The 25,441-nt window shown below is 38.2% G+C and overlaps 1 protein-coding gene across 10 annotated transcripts in view; it reads left to right on the forward strand.

The window, feature by feature from the left end:
* Positions 1-24,831, forward strand: part of RUFY3 (RUN and FYVE domain containing 3) — an 80,679-nt gene extending 55,848 nt beyond the window's left edge. For 3 of the 10 annotated variants that reach the window (XM_049630587.1, XM_049630589.1, XM_049630591.1), the window contains 13 exons: positions 1,083-1,144; positions 2,052-2,117; positions 3,375-3,444; positions 6,515-6,607; positions 7,721-7,804; positions 10,260-10,427; positions 10,926-11,023; positions 15,161-15,280; positions 16,620-16,719; positions 18,410-18,474; positions 20,737-20,764; positions 21,522-21,590; positions 23,391-24,831. In XM_049630587.1, coding sequence (XP_049486544.1) covers positions 1,083-1,144; positions 2,052-2,117; positions 3,375-3,444; positions 6,515-6,607; positions 7,721-7,804; positions 10,260-10,427; positions 10,926-11,023; positions 15,161-15,280; positions 16,620-16,719; positions 18,410-18,474; positions 20,737-20,764; positions 21,522-21,590; positions 23,391-23,534 — 1,167 coding nt within the window. In that variant the 3' untranslated portion in view covers positions 23,535-24,831. Of the gene's footprint in view, positions 1-1,082; positions 1,145-2,051; positions 2,118-3,374; positions 3,445-6,514; positions 6,608-7,720; positions 7,805-10,259; positions 10,428-10,925; positions 11,024-12,568; positions 12,911-15,160; positions 15,281-16,619; positions 16,720-18,409; positions 18,475-20,044; positions 21,300-21,521; positions 21,591-23,390 lie in introns of those variants that run through there. The other 7 variants (XM_049630594.1, XM_049630595.1, XM_049630596.1 and 4 more) reach the window with 5 other exon arrangements.
* Positions 24,832-25,441: the final 610 nt, after the last annotated feature.

Genomic DNA, 25,441 nt, shown 5'->3' on the forward strand with positions numbered 1-25,441 from the left:
AGTCAGTTGAGCGTCCAACTCTTGGTTTTGGCTCAGGTCACAATCTAACGGTTTGTGAGTGCAAGCCCCGCATGGGGCTCTGTGCTGACAGCTCAGAGCCTGGAGCCTGCTTCAGATTCTGTGTCTCCCTCTCATCTTGCTCCTCTCCTGCTCACACTGTGTCTCTGTCTCTCTCAAAAATAAATAAACATTAAAAATTTTTAAAAATAAAAATAAAAAAAGAATACAGACTGAAGCCAAACTGTTTAGGTTCAGATTCTGCTTCTTTATTTTCTAGCTGAATAAATTTTGTAGTTTCTTGTTGCTTCACATTTCTTAGCTGAAATACAGGGATTTAAAAAAGAGTATCTATATCTATGTCTTATAGTTATTGTGTGGAATAAAAGAATTAGTAATGTAATTCACCTAGTACAGGGCCTGGCACATATTAATTGCTTACTAAATAAAGCTGTTGCTTTCATTCTGACTCGTTCTCACCCCTTCTCTATGAAATACTACAGCAAATTTCTGTTACATTTTACTCTAAGAAAATGGAAAAGGAAATATGATATTTTGACCTGTATTAAAAAAATAAGTAAACTGAATAATGACATGGCAGTCCTAAAAAATTTAGACATAATGTATCAATGAAAGTTTGGAAGAATAGATATCAAATTGTTACAGTGGTCCTATCTGGGTGGTTGGGACTATGGGTGTTTTGTATTACATCCTTTTATTTATCCATATTTTCCAAAACTTCTTTAAGGAACTGTGCATTCTCTTTGTAATTATCATTTTTAAACTATTATTCCTGTAAGTGAATAGGGATTCAGTAGCAAAATACTTGAAAGACACAAAAGAGAAAGAAACTTTAAACCTTAAATTTATATTAAGCATTCTCTTGACTTTCTTGTTAAAATCTTCTGTTGACTTGCATGATGTGGTCTTCTGGTCCTATAAAAGTAAAACATTACATTTTCATCAAAATTCCTAATAACTGTCATGACTTCATTGCTGTTCTGAGTGCCCAGAAAGAGATAATTGTATTATGCCTCGGAAAAAGTATCTAATTTTATGTTAAATTCTGAAAATTCTCTTTGTAGGTTGGAGTTATAGATTTTTCAATGTATCTCAAGGATGGGAACAGCAGTAAAGGTAGTGAAGGGTATGTACAAAGAAAATTAAATTTATTTTCTCTTTAATGTTCTTCGATAGCATTTAATGTTTACAGCAGTAGTGCTTTAACACACTTGCTGGAAGAATTTCCGATGATATAGCTTTAATAGAATCTTGCCAAAAGCATCTGACTATTGTGCATGCTAAGCCCTAAAAGGGTTTTGGTTAAGTGGTTTTCTACTGTGTGGTTCCGGGGCTAACAAAATAAAATAAAAAGGTTTATAAAAGGAATCCCTTGCTCCTTCTCTTGAAGTAGTGTTTGAAAAAGTGGCCTTCTTGATCAGAAAATTGCATTCTCCATTTCTTAAAATTTGAAATATTAAACATACGATATGGGGTTATGTACAATGTTAACATTCAGGGTAATGAGGTGAAGAATAAACGCAAACTCAGCACTGCTTTTACATCTCTTGTAAATGTAAAATTACTTCAGAATATCCACATGGCCCTTAGAAATTAGACCTCAGAGGGGCGCCTGGGTGACTCAGGCGGTTAAGCACCCGACTCTTGATCCCCACTCAGGTCTTGATCTCACAGGAGAGTCGTTGTTATAAGTAATACCAGCAAAGCTAAAAAGGCTACCAGTTGTGAGATGAAAATTTTTATTTTTTAAATGCCTCTGATAAATTATAGTGTTATACCTATAACCTGAGTTATTAAGGGATTTAAGCTATAGCAAAGGTTTTATTAATATGGAGAATTTTTTTGTTTCATTTTTAAATCTCTGAGTCTTTCTTGTTTGAGGGTATTATACATCAGGTCTGTCTTCTGGTTTCTGTGCTACAATTTTCTTTTCTCTGTGATATGAAAAGATTAATGGAGGGAGGATCTTGGTGTTTCTAATGGAGTTTATTTTATTTCTGTTTTTTTCCTCCAACTCTCCCCTCCCATCCCAGAGATGGCCAAATTACTGCAATTCTGGATCAGAAGAACTATGTAGAGGAACTCAACAGACATCTAAAGTAAAGAATGAATCAATACTTTTACTTTACTGGGGATTTTGTTGCAAAGGAAGGAAAGAGTAAACTGATGAGCCATGTGATAAATTCAGACAATACTCGATAAAAATAAATTGAATTCCTGCTTACCAGGCACTGAGCTAGGCACTAAATAAATGACATTTAACTGTTTGGGTGACCTTTAGTGAAAGGCAATTTAAGATTAGTATGTAATTATAACTCTAGTGATTGACTATGTTCAGTTAAAAATTCTTAACCATGTGACATACCCAGCTGAAACTAGCAGCCTTCTTGGTTCAGTAGATCCAGCCACATATTTCAAGAGTGATCTTGGGTAATCCACTCATTGCCTTGGGACCTTTTGATTAATCTTGTTGGTCCCTTGGATTTGTCATTTATACATTGAATTGATAGTATTAGTTTACCCTCTCTTTGCCATCACTACCATTAATTTCCCAAATACTAAGTATTTTTCAGAACTTCCGGAACATGAAACCATCTCCTCTTTCGTGAGGAGAGCGATCCAAATTCTGTTGGTGTTCTCAAGTACACTGATGTTCTTGTTATGCTAAAGACTGTTGAATAATTCAGAAAAATTGATCTCTCCATCCATTAACTATTATCTTGCTTACAATTCTTTTAAAAAGATAACAATTTTAATAAAGTAAGACCTATTATATGATTATACCAGTATCAGTATAAATTTTGAGTAGTCTTGGTTCCAGCTAGAAAATTCAAGAGCAGTTTAAGTATATTTTCTCTGGAGACCAAGAACTAATAATGACTACAGTGAATTAATGGAGATATTAGTCAAGCAGAAGTATGCTTACATTTGATAGTGAAATAGAAGCATGACAATTATTTACTCTTTCATGCGTCAGCTTCGTTATCTGTCTTTGGGGATACCTAATGCATAGGGTTGTTGAAAGGAGTAAATGAAATAATGTAAATAAAATAATTTAGAAAAGTGCTCAGTGTATGGCAAGCACTTAATTCATGTAGTTTATTATTATATACTGTGCCGTGCATCAGCTCCTTAATTTCATCCAACAAGTACTTCTTAAATACAAGCTTCAGTGGCCAGGGTGTAACAGTTAAGACACACAGCCACTTGTAAACTGTCTTAGAACCTGCAATTCTATCACGAATTGTGGACTTTAGACAATGAATGATAAATGTGATGAGTGTTTAAATGGAAAGTACAGGATATTCTGTTTTTCAAGAGAAACCATTATGTTTTTTTTTTTCCTTTCTTGACAGTGCTACTGTAAACAACCTTCAGGCAAAAGTGGATGCATTAGAAAAATCCAACACTAAACTGACAGAGGAGGTAAGTGTTTTGGAAACACTTTGATTGACATAGAATTTAATAATGTGCACTAGTGGAACCAGTCATTTCTATGGAACTTTGAAAATAAAGGACTTGGCTTTTTCAGATAATGTCTGTAATAGGACATAATCCCTTGTTCTGACTGAGAATGGCCAGCTGGCTTATCTCAGGGGTGTCTGTTATCCAATTGGACTATGAAGGTGTAGAACCTGGGCCCGTCAGATATCTTGCTTTCTTTTGCATGAATGTTTTGTCTGGGCTAGCCTAGAGTTAACCTTTAGCATATAGCTTGATGTTCGTTTGTTCACTCACAAACATTTGGTACTGCTTACGTGCTAGAGCTAGAGAGAGATTTATGTGTGCATTGGTTGATGTGTGCCAGATTGGCAAGCTCCCACCCTCAAGGATCTCATTTTCTCCTTGGGGTGGTAGGGCAGATAATATAAAGAGCTCTGGTCAGAACACCAGCATTCCCTGCTTGTATGTCACGCTGCTTATGAGTCATGTGCTTCTGAGCAAGTAAGTCACTTGACCTCCAGGAGGCCCCATCCCTCACTGGCAGATGAGGGTATTTATACTTCCCCTTTCAGCCTCACTGTTGCTTTGAAGATCACAGGAGAATATATATGTGAAAATCCTTAGGAAAGTCCCCAAAATAAGAATAAATATTAACCTCATTTTCGCTTCTGATTAATAAAGAAATTTTTTAACTTGCCAGCGGCTAAACCACATTTTTTTTTCTTCAATAGCATTAGACGTTTCTATGAAAAATGTTACATAAAATTTTCTGGTGACAAAGACTTTCTCTTATGTATTTCTGATTATAACTACCCTGTTATATACTGTGAGATAGATTTGGTCTAAATAAAACCCAAGTTCAAGCACTGGTCAGGAAGATGCTGTTTAAACATTTTCCTTCAGAACATTTTCATTGTTACAACTTTCAAACACCTTCCTTATTTCTCAGCCTTGTGGGCTTCACTTTTGGATATAGATTCTTAAATTATATTAAAACTTAATGGAAACGGTCCTTAGAATTTTACTCTACAAAGCTTTTTTTTTTTTTTTTTTTTTAATGTTTATTTATTTTTGAGAGAGTGAGAGAGAATGCGCACACGCCAGCAGGAGACGGGCAGAGAAAGAGGGGGACAGAGGATCCGAAGCGGGCTGTGTGTGGACAGCAGAGAGTAAAGAGCGTGATGTGGGGCTCCATCTCATGAACTGTGAGATCATGACCTGAGCCCAAGCTGGAGGCTTAACTGACTGAGCCACCTAGGTGCCCCTCTACAAAGATTCTGAAATACTCTGCATAGAAATTTTCTGCCGTGTTTCTGCTGCTCCTCTGTTGAGGCAATAAGGCCCAACAGTGAAGCATGGTCTCTAGAGCTGGGCTACGTGGATTCATGTCCCAGCTCTGGCACTTGCTAACTTTCTAATCCTGGCCAATAACTTAAGCCTCTATTTCTTGATCTATTTCTCTGTAAAATGGGGATGATAAAATAATAGTAAGGTTTTTGTGTGAATTAAGTGGTAATACATGAAGGCCTAGACCAGTGTCTGACACATCATAAGCACCCAGTAAATATAGTTATTAATTTTATTCCCTCAGTCACAAGACTTGTCCTTCTGACCTAGATTTATTTTATTAGCAATACTAATTTATTCATTCATGTACTTATTTTACCAGTAACATTTATTTTATTGAAACCTTGGATTTGTAGAGATAGGTAAGCACTGTGTATAGGCTTTATAAAGAATAGAAAAGGCAAATCAGATCTGTTTCTTCCATATGTCTCATTTCTTTTCTATATATCTATATCTGGATGTCTTTTCCACCCAGATCTCTTTTCCATATATTTTGGATTTAAGAGGGCCAGTAAAAAAACAAAAACAAAAAAACAAAACAAAAAAAAACCCTCTTTTCTTTTCCTGAATGAATCAGTGTGATAAAGTGAGAAGTTATAAACAGATGATGATATAAAAATATCCACTTTATTATTGATAAAGCTGAATTAGAAGGCCCACTTGGAGATACAGACATAGTTTCCTAAAACTTTCTCTGATGTTAAAATCTTGGAAGAACCCATTTGAGGGTGTCTTTGGATCTAGAAAGCAGACCCACTTGTCCAGAGTTAACTTTTTTATGCACCGTGAGGCCCATGGAGCAGAGGGAAAAATGGGCTTCCAGACCCATCTCTAGAAAGCAGCCTGAGCCCAGGTTCCTCTGTACTTAACGCACTAGAACCAGAACTAAGCAGAACCTATGCTCACTGCTCATGAGGAGATCCCCTCCTGTTGGAATGGGGATATAAATGTTTCCCCTTAGCAGTGTACTGCTAATAACATTACCTTACCTATTTAGGTGCGGAAATAAAAAAGTCTCTTTGATACTTAATGGTATCTTTTAGAGCGAGGACTTAGTTCATTTTTTTACTCTTAAAAATCATCTATCAAAGTTCTTATGTATCATTTGTAAGATGAATCCCAAGGCATGAGGTGACTTCTTTTTTTATATAATGTTTATTTATTTATTGGAGAGAGAGAGCATGCATGCATGCATACTTGCGTGTGTGTGAGCAGGGGAGGGGCAGAGAGAGAGAATCCCAAGAATGTTCCACGGTGTCAGCACAGAGCCCGCGCAGGGGTCCATCTCACGAACCGTGAGATCGTGACCTGAGCCAAAATCAAGAGTCCAACAGTTAACCACCTGACATACCCAGGTGCCCCAAGGTGACCTCTTTATTAAACATTTTAGAAATAGGTATTATAACAAAATATAAGTTACCCATGAGAATACCCTTGAGGTAAACAATCTTAAGTTAACATTTTGGTCCTGAAAAAGAGTTTACACAAAAAGCAACAGTAGATATTTTTTATTTTTACCTAACCTAGTTTAAAAATATTTTTCCTAACTTCCCACACCATGAGAACATTTTTATGCAGCCATAGATAACTTTATTTCCTTCTAAGAACATTCAAGCCTGAAAATGATGTCCTAGCAGATCATGAATTATCTTATCCTCTGTTAAAAAAGAAAAATAAAAGATTACCTTTTAAATTTTTTCAACAGCTTGCAGTTGCAAACAACAGGATTATTACCTTGCAAGAAGAAATGGAACGAGTTAAAGAGGAAAGCTCCTACATATTGGAATCCAATCGGAAGGTTAACCTTAGTGGATTTATAAAACATTCCTAGAGATGTGTTAACGTGTTAGCGGGGCGGTGGGGAGGGCCTCTACTCTAGAGGACTGTTTGGAAGTAGCAAACATATAGCTACTTGACATATAGCATGCTGTTTTTACTAAGACTCCATGTAGAATCGAGTGAATAATGGAGGTTATGCCAGGGTGAGGCCCCTTCTCCTACAGATGCTCCTTGGCTTCTGTGCCACCTACATCTGTTTAAAGATTCCAAGAACAGGTCTCATTCAATTTCTTGTTGTTTTGTACTAATGATTTGCACTGTAGTTCAGGGTTATATTCATTCTATTAAATATATCATTGTTTTTAGTCCATGGTACTATTTTGTAAGAAGTGTTTATCTGGTACCACTGGGAGTTACCATGTACATGAGTTTACCAGATAACTTAACCCCTTAAAGTATCAAACTTTTTATATATGTCTATACAGATTTTTTTGCAAACCTTTTATGTACTACACAATTCTAAGCAGTCTTAGATAGAGGACATGATTTAACACATTTAGCCCTTTGTGATGACTGAAAATCATAATTACCAACAGTGGCAATTCTGTACTAAATTACAGTGATGCTACCGTAGGGACTGTTGGAACTGATAGAGCTTCTAGCACCTATACTTAAATGTTTCCAGGTTGCTCTGGGTGCTTTTTCTCTGCTATTATGATGTCACTGGCATCTGTTGCTTCTCCCTGAAAGTATTAGTGTCTCCCCACTCCCTTTTATCTTCATACTTCTAACCTTCTGTGACCTAAGAATCCAAATATCCATAGTTATTAAAATTATTTCTAAAAAGGAAGCAACTAGGCTCTGAGTGGGGATGAAGTCGTTTGCTGTGAGTAATGCGTTTGGCTTTAGTGTGTGGACTTTGTGAAAACAACTGTGATTTCTCAGAACAGAATTTTTTATTTACTAAGCTTCTTCAATCTCTTTGTTGTCTTCATTCATTGTTACACCTGTTTAACCACATATAATCATTTTTCCTTACTAAACAGCAGTACTAGTGTCAGCTAACGCTGTACAGGGTTGTTTTTTTTTTTTAATCCTTAAATATATTTACTATTTCATGTATCTCTTCAAGGGTCCTAAGCAGGACAGAACTTCAGATGGGCAAGCACTGAGTGAAGCCAGAAAGCATTTAAAGGAGGAGACACAATTGCGACTGGTAAACTTCACTTATGTTCTAGTAGTTCAGAAACCCATTAAACATAAAGGCCCACTTAGAGAGGTTTGACCTTACAGACCAGGGTCAGGAACATTAATAGTGACCTAACAGATTTTTGTAGATCCTAAAAAACTGTTTCTCACTCTTCTTTTTTCTTTTTTTAATTTTGAGTATGTTTATCGTGAATATGGTTCTACATAAAGGCAAGTTTTCATATGGTTGATTTTTACCTTCACTGGGCATTAGTTGTATAAAACACTCTTAACCAAGGATATTACCTTCTTCCATAGGAAGGGCTAGCTACTAATTGATTAATACAGTACATATTAGAAAACCATAGGAAATTTTGGGGGCGCCTGGGTGGCTCAGTCAGTTAAGCATCTAGCCCCGGCTCAGGTCATGATCTTGGGGTTTGTGGATTTGAGCCCCGCCTTGGGTTCTGTGCTGACAGCTCAGAGCCTGGAGCCTACTTTGGATTCTGTGTCTCCCTCTCTCTCTGCCCCTCCCCTACTCACGTCTCTCTCTTTCTCTCTCCCTCTCTCCCTCTCTCTCTCTCTCTCTCTCTCTCTCAAAAATAAATAAACATTTAAAAAATTAAATGAAAAAATAAGATATTTAAAAATGGTAGGAAATTTTTAATTATCTGACTCAATTAAAATGACATCTAGAAAACCCTCTTAGCTAAGTCTTAGCGTGGATTTTTTCATATCATATTTGCTAATGAGAATATTGTTCATACAGAGCTCTTCTGTGACTCTTATAATGATACTTTAATTAGTTGTTTCTATGACTTTTTTTTAATTAATTTTTTTATTTGAGTGTAGGTCACACACAGTGTTACATTAGTTTCAGGTGTATGTTTCTCACTTTTTTTTTTAATGTTTATTTTTGAGAGAGAGAGACAGACAGACAGACAGACACAGAGCATGGGTGGGTGAGGGGCAGAGAGAAAGAAGGAGACACAGAATCTGAAGCAGGCTCCAGGCTCTGAGCCATCAGCACAGAGCCCAACGCGGAGCTCGAACTCACAAACTGTGAGATCATGACCTGAGCTGAAGTCAGACACTTAACCAACTGAGCCACCCAGAGCCCCGTTTCTCACTCTTTTTGAACCCATATTCCCTATAATGCTTTCTCAGTCCATTTTCTGAGACAGCTTTTGTAGTTTTATAGTTTCTGTTACAAGAACATTAGGTATATGGGACCTACTTTTTTAAACTTTATGATCCAAACCCCTGTGAAGATTCTGATTTGTCTCCTTAGAGGGTGTGTGTGTGTGTGTGCATAAATGTATAATAATGAATAATACTCTTGTAATAGATTTTATATAAGTATTAGTATATCAATACACCCCTTATTATACTAATAAGTATTAGTATATTAATATTAGTATATTAATATTAATATATCAATGGTATTGATATATTAACTTCTGCAATTTTGATAATATGACAGACAAAAGGATCTCCCCCCACCAATAGTGTTTCTGAAAATAGGGAAAAGCCTGCAAATAAAGGTGACCTGCTTTGTACTAAAAATTATCACCAACTAACAGTGTAAGAATAGAATTTCAGGAGTTCTGAGAAAACAGCAATATAATCTTAGTATCCTTGAAATGACTATCATTTTCCTTCTACGTGTTTATGGATTAGATCTCAAAACACTTTCTATGAGGAAGATTCTAGAAATAATATATGTCAGCATTTTAAGAAGCAGTCTCATTTAATCATGCTACCCATGCACAGAGAAGTACCTCAGATGGCACATCAAAATCAAAATCTTACACAAAATTTTCCACATTCCTTATGTCACAATAAGATATATGTTTGTTAAAAAAGAAAAGAAACCAAGCAAGTAGGTCCTAGATATGCCCAAGGCACAGCATGGATGCAGAAGAACCTCAGGTCTTTGTATCTTTGATCATCCAAATAATGTTGCACTAATAATGGTTGAAACAAAAATGGGTTTCATGTTAAGTGAATATAAAAATTCAGTTAGCCATATCGATCATTCCCGTTATTGAGATGTTTATGCTGGGGACCTAAAGTATCTTTTGGGTTTCTTGAGCTCTTAAGTATGTCAGTAACATCCACATTGAAGAGAACTGCATCTGTTTCATTTTATGGTAGCTACTGTAGCACTGTATATACATTTCCATAATAGGACATGACATCCCTTCTCTTACTATCACGGAGTGTCTCAAGTATGTGCATATTTTACACAGATTAAATAGCAGTATCTTGACCTACCAAGTTTTTCAGATTTGTAAATTATTGAGTAAATATTTTTGTGATGATCCTAATTATTGTTGTTAATGTCTCTGCATTGAATGATAACTTGTAGCTATTTTGCCAAAATATTCAGACCTGAGAGTTCACACCTTTTCCTTTGGAATTGCAGAGTTTGAACTTAGTTGATGAAAGAGAATAAGCAGTTTATTTACCTTTGGGGGCAGGATGTTGAAAAAGAACTGGAGATCCAGATCAGCATGCGACAGGAGATGGAATTGGCTATGAAGATGCTGGAGAAGGATGTCTGTGAGAAGCAGGACGCCCTTGTGTCTCTGCGACAGCAGCTGGATGATCTCAGGGCTCTCAAGCATGAACTTGCCTTTAAGCTGCAGGTAGGGGGAATAAGAGGAATAGGCTCACTGGCTCTCCAAGATCCCTGGGCTTCCCAGAGTCGCATCTCATTTTGAGGCTAGCTGCCAATAAACCACTGTGGGAATCAGACCATTGCAGGGTCCCGTGTTGCTGTTCTGGAAAGCCATGGTCACTTTTCAGATTGTAATGGGAAAGGGGGTCTGTTACATCCATAAGATAATTTCTACTCTCCAGCCTAACCTGCCAACTGAGTTCTGTATTCCATTAGCTTTTATACTGAAATGTGATAAATTGATGAACCTTCTGATGTTCATTTTTGTGGCAAAGATGCTTACAGCAATATTAATTTTAAACATTGCTTTTTGTTTCTTCTCCATCAGGAAATTAACTGGTATACAAATATATGAGCATTTCTATTTCTCTATTTCCCACTTACTCGTAAGGTTCAAGAGGCATGTGTGATTTATTTCAGGACTTTATGTTATATGTACATCACTCATACTTCTTTTCCGTAACAGAGTTCAGACTTAGGAGTGAAACAGAAAAGTGAATTAAACAGTCGCTTGGAAGAGAAAACTAATCAGATGGCTGCTACCATCAAACAACTCGAACAAAGGTAAAAGTGCTGTTTCTTTAGTGAAACACTTGGGGCTTTTAGTGCTGGAAGTAAGAGAAGTGTGCTCTGCATTTGGCAAACAAAGTGTATGAGATTCTCCCAACTTAACACCAGGCATGCTGGTAGAAAGCCAGTTAAATTTTGTGTTTCTCTAAGATGTCACTGAAAACATTTTTAAGAAACATATCAGCCTCTTGTGACTGTTTTGAACAGCAGAACAGTAACCCTCTTCCATAATCCCATTTCAGTGTCATGTTGGAGGAGAGATAACCTGTGAGGATGAAAGCACTTTTAAATATGTTTACAGTTGTTATTTTCTTCTTCATCATTGAAGTCTCGGAATGCGTTGGTGCTAGTGATGTCAGGGGTACTGAGGGCCCTTCTAATGCTTTAGCTCCTTTCTCTCCTCCCCACCATCTCCCTCTTGTCTCTCCTTTCTTCTGAGCGGTTCTGTGTGCCCACTGTCACCCCTGCCCGCTATCTTAAATTTGTCTGTCTCCAGCTCTGTCCCCTCTGGAGACCAGTCTTGGGTTTTCGTCTTCTGACTGTTTCAACTGGTACCTACAATTCAGTCTGCCCGAAACACGTCCTCTTGTGAAGGAGTTGTGGCACCCACGGTCATTCTGTGTTGCCAGCCCGTGATACCACCTTTAACACCCACTGGTCACCCTTCTTTTACTTGAGCAAAACTACACAGTTGCTGGTCCCTGCACATGCTTCCACTTTCCCCATCCATTCCTTCCCTAGTGGACCCACCAACTAGAAATGCCCTTCCTCTTCCCACTCCCTTGTTCTTGACATACATTTTTTACATTCAGACTCAAATGCCATCTCTCCAAAGCTTCCTCTGATACTTCTCTGATAACAGTAGTCTACCCATTGACCCTTGTTGGAATTCCCAGAGCCTTATATCCATACCTGCCCATAATGCTTACTTCTCACTTTCTGCCTCACGTTACAGCCTTAGTGTGTGTGTGTGTGTGTGTGTGTGTACCTTCTGATGAGAGTGTGAGTTCTCAGGGTTAGTTAATGAATTCTTTAAGTTCCCTCGTTGGATCTGCCTCAGTGCCATGAAACATGCGAGATGTTCGCTTAGCCCCTGCGTGAATGAAAGGATGAATGGGTTACTTCTTTTATTCAGATGATGCTTGACCAGGGGGTGGTCTTAAATGGCACTGCATATTCATGGTAACTCACAAGTTAATTGCAAATGAGCGAATAAGTTTGAAACTTCTGGTTTGACTGGTTTTTAATAAAAGAGTATCAGGTCTAACTAGGACATTCTCTAAGTGCTTGCTCATGAGCACTTACATGTTTATGATTTAACAGATTAATTTTGGTGTTCATAAGTTGTATTTTTGAAATGTTGTGCAAATTATTTTTTGATAGTTTTTTGACGTGGCACTTAAAGTAGACAGAACTAAAACAATGACTTCCTTCTTCATATATTAAGCTGACTTTTTCTCTTGTTATTTTTGTCTTTCCCGTTTATTCATTTTCTCATTCCCCTTTCACTCCATTTTTATTTTTATCTTACTAATTTAGTGAAAAGGATTTGGTGAAACAGGCAAAGACCTTAAATAGTGCAGCGAATAAACTGATCCCCAAACATCATTAGGCACTTTGCAAGTGGTCACCTCACAAGTCTGACGTACAAGTTAATTGTAAAGAAAGAAATCTGGAAGTTACTACATTTAGGCTCTGATTCTACATAAAATGTCACCAAAAATTGACTTTGAATTTGTTGGGACTTTAAAAAAAAAAAGAAAGGAAAAAAAACCAGTTTGATATATAGGCTGTGGGTTTTTTTCTTCTTTATTTTCTCCCCAGAGTTAGAAACCTTAGTATAAGTTCTCAATTAATTGCCAAATAAACTTTGAGAAATTACTTCTGAGTTGACCGATAAACACACCATTTAAAAAAAACACACACAAGAAAAGCCTAGGGAATTAATTAAAACCCAGTGTGCAGATTTTATTGATGCCTTTACAAGCAGTCCCTGACCATGTCAGATTCTAGGTGCATTGTGTGTACCAGCAAGCCTGCTCGGCCACTGCGACGTAGTGAACAGGAGGTGACAGCGTATGGACTAGCACTCTCCTAAAATAGCTCTGTGTCTCCTAGGCCCTGGCCCCTTTCCACTTCTGTTGTGTAGGTTTACTCCCCAAGCCACGGATAAGTACTTAGCATCTCACTACAGTTCTATTCTCAGTAACCAAGATTGCTTGCAACTTTTTTGCCTTAGTGACTTTGGGGGGGGAGGGGGTGGGAAACCCGCATCATTACATTTCTTTAAAGTACATAGAGATAAAGGTAGTGATTAGGTAACTTATGATAACGTAATAATGTGGAAGCTTGGAAAACCCTCCTAATATTTGTCATCTTCTACCTCTGCCATTTTCCTGCAGTGCCACTTCCTATTTAGGTAGCTCAGAGAGAACAATTTTAATGAAAAACTCGTCTATTAAAAAAAACAAAACAAAAAAAACACAAAAAAAAACCACTACACAATTTTCAAATCTATCTTGCTTTTCCTTTTGAAGCAAAGACAACAAGGTATAGACATGAGTGATGGTTCCCCACCTGTCATTCCTTGCTGGAAACATTGACTTAAGAGCTTCTGTTACTTTCTGTTCAGATGGGGATTTGCTAGTCTCTAGGAAACTAACTATCTAATTTTATTAGAAAACCATCTCAAGGTAGGAAATAGATACATAATAAACTCTTTATTATTATTTAGTCTAAAAACAAACATTCCCAGTAGATAACCACAAGAGTGATTAATTAGCAGGGCTTCTTTTTCTAAGTGACCCCAGATCTACCCCTTTCTAGGCTTTGCATTGTAAATAAGCCTATAAATACTTGGATTTTTTTTTTTTTTAATGACTTTTGATATGGGGGAACAGGCTGTACATAAGCCTTCATTCCTTCAAAAAGTCTTGACAAAAAAATGTTTTTTTCTCATTTTGGTATGATTTGCAGCATTTCAGCTGCTTAGGTGGGAACAAAGATAACCCCCCTTTGCTTCCAGCTTTTGAAACTCTTTACCTTCTTCATGGAAAAACCAGAATTAAGAGAGTAAGATAGATTTCACTTGTGCTTCTATAGGTCCTTACAGACTTGAACCAAAGTCAAGTCAAAGAGCATATGACTAACCTCATGGAATATCCTGTGCTCTTGAACTTATTTTAGTTCTTATAATTTTGCACCTGTTCTTATCTTCATCAACCTTTTGTGGTGATGAATTGCCTTTTCTATGAGCATTTGGGAGGAGTGCTCAAACACTAAAATAAAACATTTTAAAGACTACAGATAGCATGCTTTCAAATTCTATTATATAGAGCCCCAGAGGTTTCACCTTTTAGAACATGCTTCTTTATAGGTGCAAAGTTATGGGATATATAGAAGAAAACATTCATTAGAATTCTCCAGAGAATACGATCAGGAATCTTACGTAGGCCCGGTGCTGAGTTGTTTGTCCACTTAGTCACACACAACCTGGTGGGAATGGAAAAGGAAAGAGATGGCCAAACTCTGGCAAAGGCTTTTCCTTATAGAAACACCCGAAAAGCCTTGGTAAGGGTTAATGTGTAATGTCCGTGATTTAATATAATTTGTGGTTTAGGGAAAGGACCAGGAACATGTTCTAATTCCACATATAATAAGGTAGTTGCCCATTTGCAAGTTCCAGTTATGTGTGTAAAGCAGAAATATGAAGTACCAAACCTATTAGGAAATAAACACAAACAAAAGGTGGATTTGACTTTAATTACTGTGTACTTGAGGTTGGCTTTGGATATGGATTTTCTAAAAAGTGATGTTTTATTGTTTATCATCTAATGGCTGTAAACTGTAGTACTAGAATAAAAAAAATTGGAAAATCAACTTTTCCTCTGCCTGGTTCGCCTTCATCTTACTTTTCGTTGGAATTTGTTTCTTCTCCATCTTTTTTCCCTCATATAATTTCTTCCCCTGTGTCCTGCAAAGCTTTTTGTCCCCCCCACCCCACCCCACCCCGCCACGCCACGTCTCTCCATGCCTTCTTCCTTGGGTTGCTTTATTTTGTGTTGTAAACTTGGTCTTCCTCCCCACCATGGCTTTTGTTTTTTATCACAAGTTCATGTGGCTCACATCCAGATTGCGCCAGGCTGAGCGAGACCGCCAGTCTGCTGAGTTGGACAACCGGCTGTTCAAGCAGGACTTCGGAGACAAGATAAACAGTCTGCAGCTGGAAGTGGAGGAGCTCACCAGGCAGCGGTGAAGAGAGGGCAGCAGGAGCTGACAGGGTGGTCGTGGGTAATTCTAAGGCTAGCCGCAGATTAGGCGGTCCCAGGATCCAGCCTCCTCTGTTCTGTCTTTGTAATGTCCTTTCTCTGGAATTAGATTCAGAAAGCTTCACCTGTATCAACATTTCCAAATCTTGTCAACATGCTTTGCAACCAAAGAATTAGGAAATTAGAATTCAAGGTCCCAAATAAATAGAAAGAAGTAAGAGAATTAATAGCCAACCTAACACTAATAATGGTATTTCCTAAATTTTTACTGTGTGCAGAAACTTCACAAAGTACTTCACAGGCTTTCTGTCCTAACATCTTCCCATCAACCCTATTAGTAGTTGACTATATTACCCCCCCCATTTTCAGATGAAATTAAAGCTTAGATGGGTTCAGTTTGTCCAGATTGACACAGTGCAGCTAGTCAGTGGCAGCATTCTCAAAGCCTGTCTCTCTCTTGACTCCCAAGTCCTTAACAACTCTTCCATATTATCTGTCAAATGAGACTCAATTCTCTGCAGAAGCCACTGACTTCAAACAAAGAGAACTTTGTTGTTAGATATAAAAGCACACGGCTACTAAGGACATTAGTGGCTGATGATGTAACTGGGCATTGAACACATAACTGTAAAGAGAGACCAGCTAATTAAAACGAAATGGGACTACAGTGTTAGTGCTTTCATATTGTTTCTTGTTGAAAATTGGTAAATACTGTCTTTCATTATAGCAAATCCTACTAATTGCCATTCAGTTGACTACAACTCTTTATTAACAGTTAATATTAGGAGCGCCTGGGTGGCTCAGTCGGTTAAGTGGCCGACTTCAGCTCAGGTCATGATCTCATGGTTCATGGGTTCGAGCCCCGCATTGGGCTCTGTGCTGACAGGTCAGAGCCTGGAGCCTGCTTCGGATTCTGTGTCTCCCTCTCTCTCTCTCTGCCCCTCTGCCACTGGTGCTCTGTTTCTCTCTGTCTCTCAAAAATAAATAAATGTTAAAGAAATATTGTAAGACTCTTAAAAAAAAAGAGTTAATAATAATACTGATATTCAGAGAGTGGTGACCCTCGGGTACTAGGAGATCTTAAAGTACATTCTTAATTACCCAAGAAAGATTTAAAAAATGTCTGTATTTTAGTGTTACTGGTTTTACTGTATTATATTTTAACACCTTAAAACCTGATTGCCCATATATATCTGGTATCCTTTTATTAATCAAGTATTAAAATGTAATTGCTGAGCTTTAAGAAAAGGGTTGGGCGTTCTTTAGAGATTATGAGTGCAGAAACCCAAATTTTCATCCTTTTCCTCTCCCATCTGTCCCAGGCACCAGCTTGAGTTAGAGCTAAAACAGGAAAGAGAAAGAAGGTTACAAAACAACAGGAACATCCCAGGAAAGGGCTTTCAGAAGCCAGAACCCAAAACGGTAATATTTGTTATTCCCTTGTTCATTTACTTAATTTTTAGAGGCTACTTCGATGGGCTGGACAGTATTCTCTCCTGGAACATGAGCTTAATTGCTGTGGCCTTGAGTATGTAGATGGCAGACAAGACCTGGGGTAAACACAAGGCCTTGATTCTCAGTCTGTCTCTGGACACTCTCTCTGACTTGATTTCATTTGGAAAAGAAGATTAATAACCATGATTTCCAGTGACCCTCTTAATCCCTTTCGCTTTAAGATTGTTTTGGTATCTTAACAAAAACTGGTGTTCCTTGGGATTCTACTGGCTAACATCTTCAATAATATGTTATAGTAATCTTTCCCCACCCTGATTTTCCATTTAACAGAATTGTCTTAAATGTGGATTTGCTTCTGTATACCGTTTTCAGAATCATGAGGATTCCAGTTTTACTTTTCTTGGGAAATTAGAAGAGGGAACATAGAGTGATTAAAGAGCAAGAGTAGACATATCTACAGGACAGTCTTAGGAGTGAGACTCCCAGCTCCTGTAGTGGTTAGGAAGCTAAAATGGAAAAGTCCATCTCTGGGATCCATGAAACGGGAGCCAATGTCGTTAAATAATAAAATCAGAAACGTATTAAATACATTTTCTGTCAAAGACAGACACAGGGAAAAAATTATCTTCTTTGTTTACATCATATATAACAAAGCAAGACAAATTTATAAGCTTCTTAATTTAAAATTGCTAGAGAAAGAGATGCTAATTTGCTGGAGAGCAGAAAATAATGGTAAATAGAAATTTATTATGTAGTAGTATTCACTGCAATTTAAAGTGTACAAAATACCACTCCTTTTGTAGCATGCCAACTTCATTAGTTTAGTTTAGCAAACATAAAATCTACTTAGAAGGGCTTATAGAGATTTACTTAAATTCTTGGCCTTTTTTACCCTGCTTTTCCAGTGAGGTCTTAAGTTTCTCAATCTGGAATTGTCCTGCGGTAGGGGTTCCAGGAGTATAAATGTTGCATTAACCTCCTTTCCTTGACACTTGAGTGGTCTAAGAATGTGCATTCTATTTTTGGAGGCTGATGGACAGCAGCTCAAGGCAGACAGCAGTGTCCACAGAAAGAATTTGTCACTGAAAACTGCCTAGGCAGGGCTTACACACTTTGGTAGAGTGGATGTTTGGAACTTTACATTGGTCCTTCGAAATACAAAACTCAAGTGTCTAGGCTATGCAAGTTGTTACGGTGTTGTGGCAGCTGCTTGACTGAGTGTCCACAGGGTTATAGTCTGCTATATATGGCCATGCTTGGTTTTACCAGTTATCCAGAGCTCAGTGGGGAGTGGGAGGTGAAGATATATAGAGATGGACAGAAGTAACTAAGATACCCTAAGCAGTAACTGATACCTTGAGCTCACTATTTACTCACAAGTAAATAGGATATATTCTGAATTTTATTTGAATCGCAAGAGTTAAGGAGAATACCTACTCTGAAAATCATTTGTTGCAAACCCTATCAGAATAATTTGTTAAGAAAGTAATTAGAGCAAAGAATGAGGAAATATTCTGGAAGGTAAATTCCTTCCATATAATAATAAAGCTGCTTAGTGTTATGCCTAAGCTAAGTCAATACAGAAGAAAATGTCTGCAGCATCATCACTGCTTAGCATTCTGAATAATTAATATACTGGGCTGTTTTCTTTTGGCAGGATGGGAAGCACAAAATTCAAGAGGAAAATGCTAAACTTAAAAAGCCCCTGGACGAAAGCCACAGGTGTCTGTTAATAAAATACTAAGATATAAATGTATTTTGGGTGGGAAGAGGGACCTTTCGATACATATGGGCAATGGCACTGACCAGACACTGACTTGTAATAGTAATACTCCAGCAAGTTATTTCAAAGGGGGCATGAACAAGTCAAGCAGAGAGCACGTATTAAAACCAAACCCATTTAGTCCATTTTAGAAGAAAGCAGGGTAATAATCAAGCTGTCCTCCGACTCTTCCCCTGCTTAGTCCTCAAACTCACATGATCACTTCAAAGATTATGTTTCATCTTTACTGGATCGGCATCACAAAGGAACGAAGTACAAGTCATAGCATTTCTCAGGGTCTTTAGTGTGCTTGAGTAGGACTTGTTTCCACTTGTGAGCTAGTGGAGGGCAGCTATGTTTCACATAAATCCTCTCATTTCCCTCGTGTCCTTTCTCTTAAGGGTCTCAAACAGCCTAACTCTTTGTCTTTTTCTTAACTTTTCATCTGATTTGCTCACTATGAAAAGTATTAGGATAGTATCAAGGAAGTGAACTTTTAACAATTATTTTAGCAAGTAGAAATATAACAAAATATTACACAGTGCCACTGCATTAAAAAACAAAGGTGGTCCAACTGTATAACATTCTGGAAAAGCCAAAACCATGGAGACAGTGATTGCCAGGGGTTAGGGGATATGCATGGATTTAAGCACAGTAAAAATTTTTTAGGACAGTGAAAATACTCCTATGGTATTGTAATGCTAGATACATGTCTTACATTTGTCCAAACCCATAGAATGTACAACACCAAGAGTGAACCCTAAACTGCAGACTTTGAGTAGTTATGACGTGTTAGTGTAGGTTTGCTGATTGTAACATTGTCTACCCCCTCCCCCCCTTCCCTGTTACGGAATGTAGATATTGGGGGAGCATGGGGGGCCGGTGAAGTATATTGGAAATACTTTCTGGGAAATGTCGGTACTTTCTGCTCAGTTTTTCTGTTTTTCTGTGAACCTAAAACTGCTCCAAAATTCGCTCTGTTACAACAACAACAACAACAGCAAAGGTTAATAACAAGAAAGACACCACAGTGGGGGTTGGAGAGAACAATGCAGTGTACATTTTTGGCACCTGTCCCTGTCTAGGCTTTGATGCCTCAAGAATAAGGCCGTGTGCCACCTGAGCAAAGTAGCTGCTGGAGAAGATAAATCAGAGTCCCAACAGTAGACTGATTATGCAGGCACTTGGCCTCCAAGGCCAGAATGATTCCAAAGCCTTTAAGTTTACTCCCAAAGAGAGCATGGTCTGATGTAGGACTAACCTTAAACTACCCCACAGATGAGCATGGGCCACAGAAAGGAACTAGAAAGGCTATAAAATTAACAAGGACTTAAAAGAGCCTTTCAGAATCGGCCCCATTCCAGCCTAAAACCAAGTACTTTACAATCAGGAGGACCTTACATGCCAGGTTTTGATTTAGGCCCTGGGAATATAAGACAAGACTACCTTATGTCTGTGTCACGTCACATTCATTATTTCCTTAACATTTTAATTCTTAGGAAAGTTTAATCATCTGTTCCTACTTTACAGATGCGAAAACTGAGGAGCAGAGAGGCAAGGTGGCACACCTAAGTTGCCTCTACTTACCATGTCTTCTGTGTATAAGTCCTTTGTCTAAAGCAGCTCCCAGATCCTGAACTACAGTCCTAAAACATACCCAGGTTTCTTGGGATTACGGTCCAAGGAACAGCTGAGAACCTGGTCACTCTGGTGGTCGCCCTGCCACTCGATGGAAGAGAACTGGAACCACTGTGGATCTGTGGTGCATTATCCCCAGAACTGTGACAATCTCATCCATTCTCTCCCTCATTAATTTGCTAAAGTTCACATCTTAAGAATATTTGGAAGAGGGGATTAATACATGACATATAATAGGTTTCTATAATATCAGAAAAAAGAAACTTTTAAAATGTATAGCATTGGCCATTGGAGTTTTATTGGCTGGGATACAAGTGCTAACTATTTTCTTGGCAGTAAAAAGAAAACAACAAATGTAATTCCAAATCCATTTTTAAACAGGAACCATAATGTAGGTCAAGGATCAGATTCTAGTAATAGGTTTAACTACAAAAATTTCTTCTCCTTGGAGGTCAAGATTAATAATTATGTCAGTTCCAACAACATAAAAGAACCATGGTAATGCTTTTTCTTTGCTTTTGAAATGATTCACATGGAAATATAATAAGTTGCTGTTTGTTACTGTTTTTAATTTTCCATTGTAGGCTGCCGTCTCCCCCTGCGAATGAACAGGTAACCGAGTCTCCTGTTCTCAAACATCTCGTGTAAATGATGTAGTTGGCTGTCCCATTCCTAGCTGAACACAGGCCTCTGTGCCCCGTCCTTTTAACAGTATCCTCAACAAACACGCATTGGCCTGAAACTCTCACAGGAAGTAGTACAGCTCTGAGCAATTTACTAAGGAAATGGCACGTCTCACTTCTTAGAAATTCTCTTTGACCTAAGAGAGTGCCTCCTCTTCCCTTAGTTTTCTCTTCTATAAAACAGAAAAAATACTTCTTGCTCACTTGGAAATAAACAAATATAAATGGTTGTAAGATACTTTGCATATATAATAGGATATGACAACCCATGAGAAAGAAGACACAGGCTGCTATGACTGAGTCACCCCTTTCATTTATCTGTTAGGAATTTTTAAAAAGTAAAAAAAAAGCAAAATAGAATATTGCTTTCTATTCCTGATGATATGATAGGAAAAGAGGGATGGGGCTTTTTGAAACTTCTTACTTCATACTTGTATACTTGAATTTTCTTTTTATAACTGAAATCACATGTTACTTTATTATAAAAGTGAAAAGAGCTCCAAGGATAGTGATAGGATTAGTAGAGTTGTATTAAGGCGTGAGGACCGTATACAATTTGTTTCTTTAGTTTCCAGATAGCCTGTAGCGTGGTTGTATTAATTTTGTAACTTAAAAAAAATGAGTATTCTGAAAGTATTCATGTTTCTGAGACCAAGAGAAGCTAACTGGCTCAATATGTGGTTTAGGACCAGCCGCTGCTCTCTGCAAAGCCACAGATGTGTCAGCTGTGCCAGCAAGACGGCCGCCTTGCAAAGGTAACGATGCTGAGAACCAAACAGGTTCTTCACCAGGATGTCCGTTACACCACTAGTCCCTTTCAGTAACAGGGACTTTGCTGTGTAGAGTGCAGAGTGGGGAGAAAAAGCAAAAGGAGCAAGCATTTATTGTGTACCCGTTTTTTTCAGTCATAGTATGTCATGTCAGTAAATCCCCATGAACACAAATATAAAGAATTTAAAACAAATTTATAAATGTTTATTGAGTGCCTGCTGTGTAGAATGTGCTATCTCGTGTGCTGGAGAAAGAGTAATGAGCAAAGCGTAGACCAAGTCCCTGTTGTAAAGCTTATCTCCTCTGTGACATCATTTTGTAGATGAACCTGGGGCTCAGAGATGTGAAGCATATTTCTCAAAGTTACTCAAGTCATAAGTGGCAAGGCCCAGCTGCAGCCTGACTTTGGCCCCAAAGTCTGTACTCTTCCAGTACTCCATCCAGCTTAGAACAAATCAGACAGTTTTGGGGAAGGGAGATTCTTTGAATTATTTGGAGAATCAGCCTCTGAGAGGGAAATGAGCTCTCTCCACCAAAACCACTAGTTTTCCCCTCAGATCCTCAAGGGTCTCTGCTTGAGCGCTTCCCCAGTTTGCTAGAGTAGGCAGAGTGAAGGAAGTGTTCAGATACAGCAAGTATTCTGATAGCCAGGTCTTTGACCTGCTCATAGTTAATATCTACCCCCCCCCCACCCTGCCTGTCATGCGGTCCCCAGTTCATAGATGTTCCAGAAATGGGCAAATGACTGTAAGAAACAAGTGCTTGGAAGAGATGAGGAAATGTGCCGAATTCTGCCTTTGCGGCCTCTATGCCACCCTTTGTGATCATGCTGAATTTTAAAAAGCAAAACTATAATATGACCTAGTCTTAACGGAATCAGATAAAGATGAGCTGCCTTTATAGAGTTGGAATTGGAATTACAGAAATAATGTCTGTTTCTGGAAGAGAATCTAATTCTGGCTTTTCTAATTCTGCACAGTAACTACAATATGTCAGAGGAAAATTCCTCTCGGGCTTTCAAATAAAAGTGACCCCCTACCTCTGCTGCATCCTCAGGAAGGTGAATTGTTTGGGAGAAAGCAGCATTATTAACGGGGGGAATTACTCTTCACAGCCTTTACTAGGGACCCTTGGAGCTATGTGTGTGCCACCCTATCACACAGCCTTACCAGTGACACTGCCATAATGACCCACGTGCTGTCCCATTGCATGGCCACTAAATATTCAAAAAGCTTAATAAAGAGACTGATTTCCCTATAAAGAGGATGCAGGGAAGCTGTGCTCCTGCTGCGCTGATATCCCAAAAGATATGTCTATAGAGTATTACAGGGAAGCATTAAGCACATCAGTGTATTAGGAATTCTACTTTCACTTCATGCTCCGCAAGTTTTTTAATCCTAGGCTGGCTACCGCTACCCAGTCCATGGCTAGGTCACTCACTGCCTGCCTCCTTATTTGGAGTATTCTTAAGTACTTGCAAACTAATTTTAGAATTAGCCCACATAAAAGTGAATATAATGGGTGCGAACATTCTAAGAGTAAGCAATTTGTGTATTATTTGTTCTTTTGAATTCTGTGGCACTGCTTCTCTTCGTTTAGATCTAAGAACTAGACAGTAGGCTTCCTTGTAGACAGAAACTGTTTGGTCAGATACTATCTGGCACATAGCAGACATTAGTCAATAATTAGGTATTGCCATAATTACCATATCTGGCCTTTTCTATTCCATGCATCTATATGCCCTGCTCCTCTATCCCCCACCTAACCTCCTCTTTTCCTTGTAGAATATGTGTAAGAACTGCAGAGGAACGTTCTGTGATACCTGCTCAACAAATGAACTGCCTCTTCCCTCAAGTATCAAGCCTGAGCGAGTTTGCAATCCCTGCCATGAGCATCTGATGAAACAGTATTCCGCCAGCCCATCGTAAGACTGGAAGCCAAGGCCTGGACCAGTGTCTGTACCTGTGTTAGATGTCAAGATTTCCTAGAGCCCAGACCTTAGAATCAACTCCAGAATTGATAGCAATGATTTAAATAAACCAGGTCCAGGGAGAAAAGGCAATGAGTAGTTGGGGGTCCTGGAAATTTTGCTCATTTTCCCTAATGACTATATGAATAAAAGTTACTCAGTTGAGCACCTCTCTTCTAAATCTAAACAACTCCACCTTGAAGGCTTAATTCTGTAACTTGTCTTTGGAGGGGCTATTCATTTTTATGAATAGTGATAATAATACTGGGGTGAATATAATAGGAGAGAGAGTCCAACAGATAAGAAAAGGAAAATGATTATCTCCCTCTATTAATGTGCAGATTCAAGGGGGAAAGATAAATGTTACCTGAGATCAAAATAATAGGTATTATATATTTTCCCTGGGTGCTGCTAGACATAAACATTGTTTCCTCTTCATCCCCACTAACTACCTCTTTCAAGTATCTCTACCAAACTGTGAACCCAAACTCAGGGAAAAGAAATTAAAGAGTAATATAAATTTTGAATGTACTTAAAACAATATTATAATTTATTATAGTTTCAGGACCAGGAAGGCCCTGGGCTATAAATGTTTTCAATATCAGAACAAGAGGAACACTTGACAGTTTATCCACTTTGACTTCAAAAGTAAATATCTGCCCTTTTCAGAATGTCCTACTAAAAAATAAGCCAACTCCCTTCCTCATCCTTCCCTGCTCTCCCAAGTCCTAAGGAAAATTGTAAGATATTTTAAAGATAGGGTTTGACTTTTGCAAGTAGTTATTGAAAGCAAAGCTAAGTTGCGTGTAAAACAAATTTGTCCATGTCTGAGAACAATTAGATCAGAATATTTATTAAATTTTCTTGAATAAGCGATACCTTATTCTGAGCCAAGAATTTGAACTGGTAGGTTTCTTGGAAAACGTGACACTCAAACATCTCTTCATAACAAACCCTTTGGGGGAAAAGAGGAATGTGCATTCCACAAGGGAAGGAAAGAAATGGTATATGCTATTTTGATTATGTTACATGTGCCTAGATTGTTTGATTCCAATTAAGACCTAAGAAGATATGATTCTGTAACTGGTTTAGAATTCTGGGGTGAAAACATCCTGGAACCATGATACTTGATCTTCTGTCTCCTGAGAAGGGTTATAGCCTGGGAAAGAGTTGTTATTCGGGAAGTCTGGCTTGTTACATGGTAAAGTTGAGCTATAAGAGTACTAGGAAAGAATAAAATCTAATAGTCTTGCCTAGGTTGTTGACTGGTTTTTTTCCCTTTAAATATTTCTGTGTGTGTGTGTGTGTGTGTGTGTGTGTGTGGTTCTTCATTTGTCTTATTTTTGGCCACCTACATGTTTTCAGCACTGTTCTAAGTGCTACAGATAATATGTGGAATTATCCTAAACTAGCAAAAGTTATTTATAATTAGTTTTGAATTAAATTGAAAAGAGGCAGCTCTGTACATGGAATATGAGGAAGAATAATTAGCCACTGAGATTTTATTGAGACTTACACATAAGCTATTTAGCATTTTTTTCATGTTTTATTTTTTTAGAGAGAAAGCACTCAAGCAGGGGAGGGGTAGAGAGAAGCAGGGGGACAGAGGATCTGAAGCAGGCTCTGTGCTGACCACAGATGCAGGGCTCAAACCCATGATCTGTGAAATCACCACCTAAGCCGAAGTCTGACGCACAGCTGACGCACAGCCAACTGAGCCAGCCACCCAGGCGCCCCAGCCCTTTCTCTTTTTGAAATAAAGCTCCAACGATCTGTTATTAGTGTAGCTGTCAACAAAAGCAAGGAAACAAAGTCATGAAAGGCTTGACTTCATAGTAGGTCTGTCTTCCTTAAAAACTGTTCTTG

This window comes from Panthera uncia, chromosome B1 (genome assembly GCF_023721935.1).
Source record: "Panthera uncia isolate 11264 chromosome B1, Puncia_PCG_1.0, whole genome shotgun sequence".
In the NCBI taxonomy this organism is placed as follows: domain Eukaryota; kingdom Metazoa; phylum Chordata; class Mammalia; order Carnivora; family Felidae; genus Panthera; species Panthera uncia.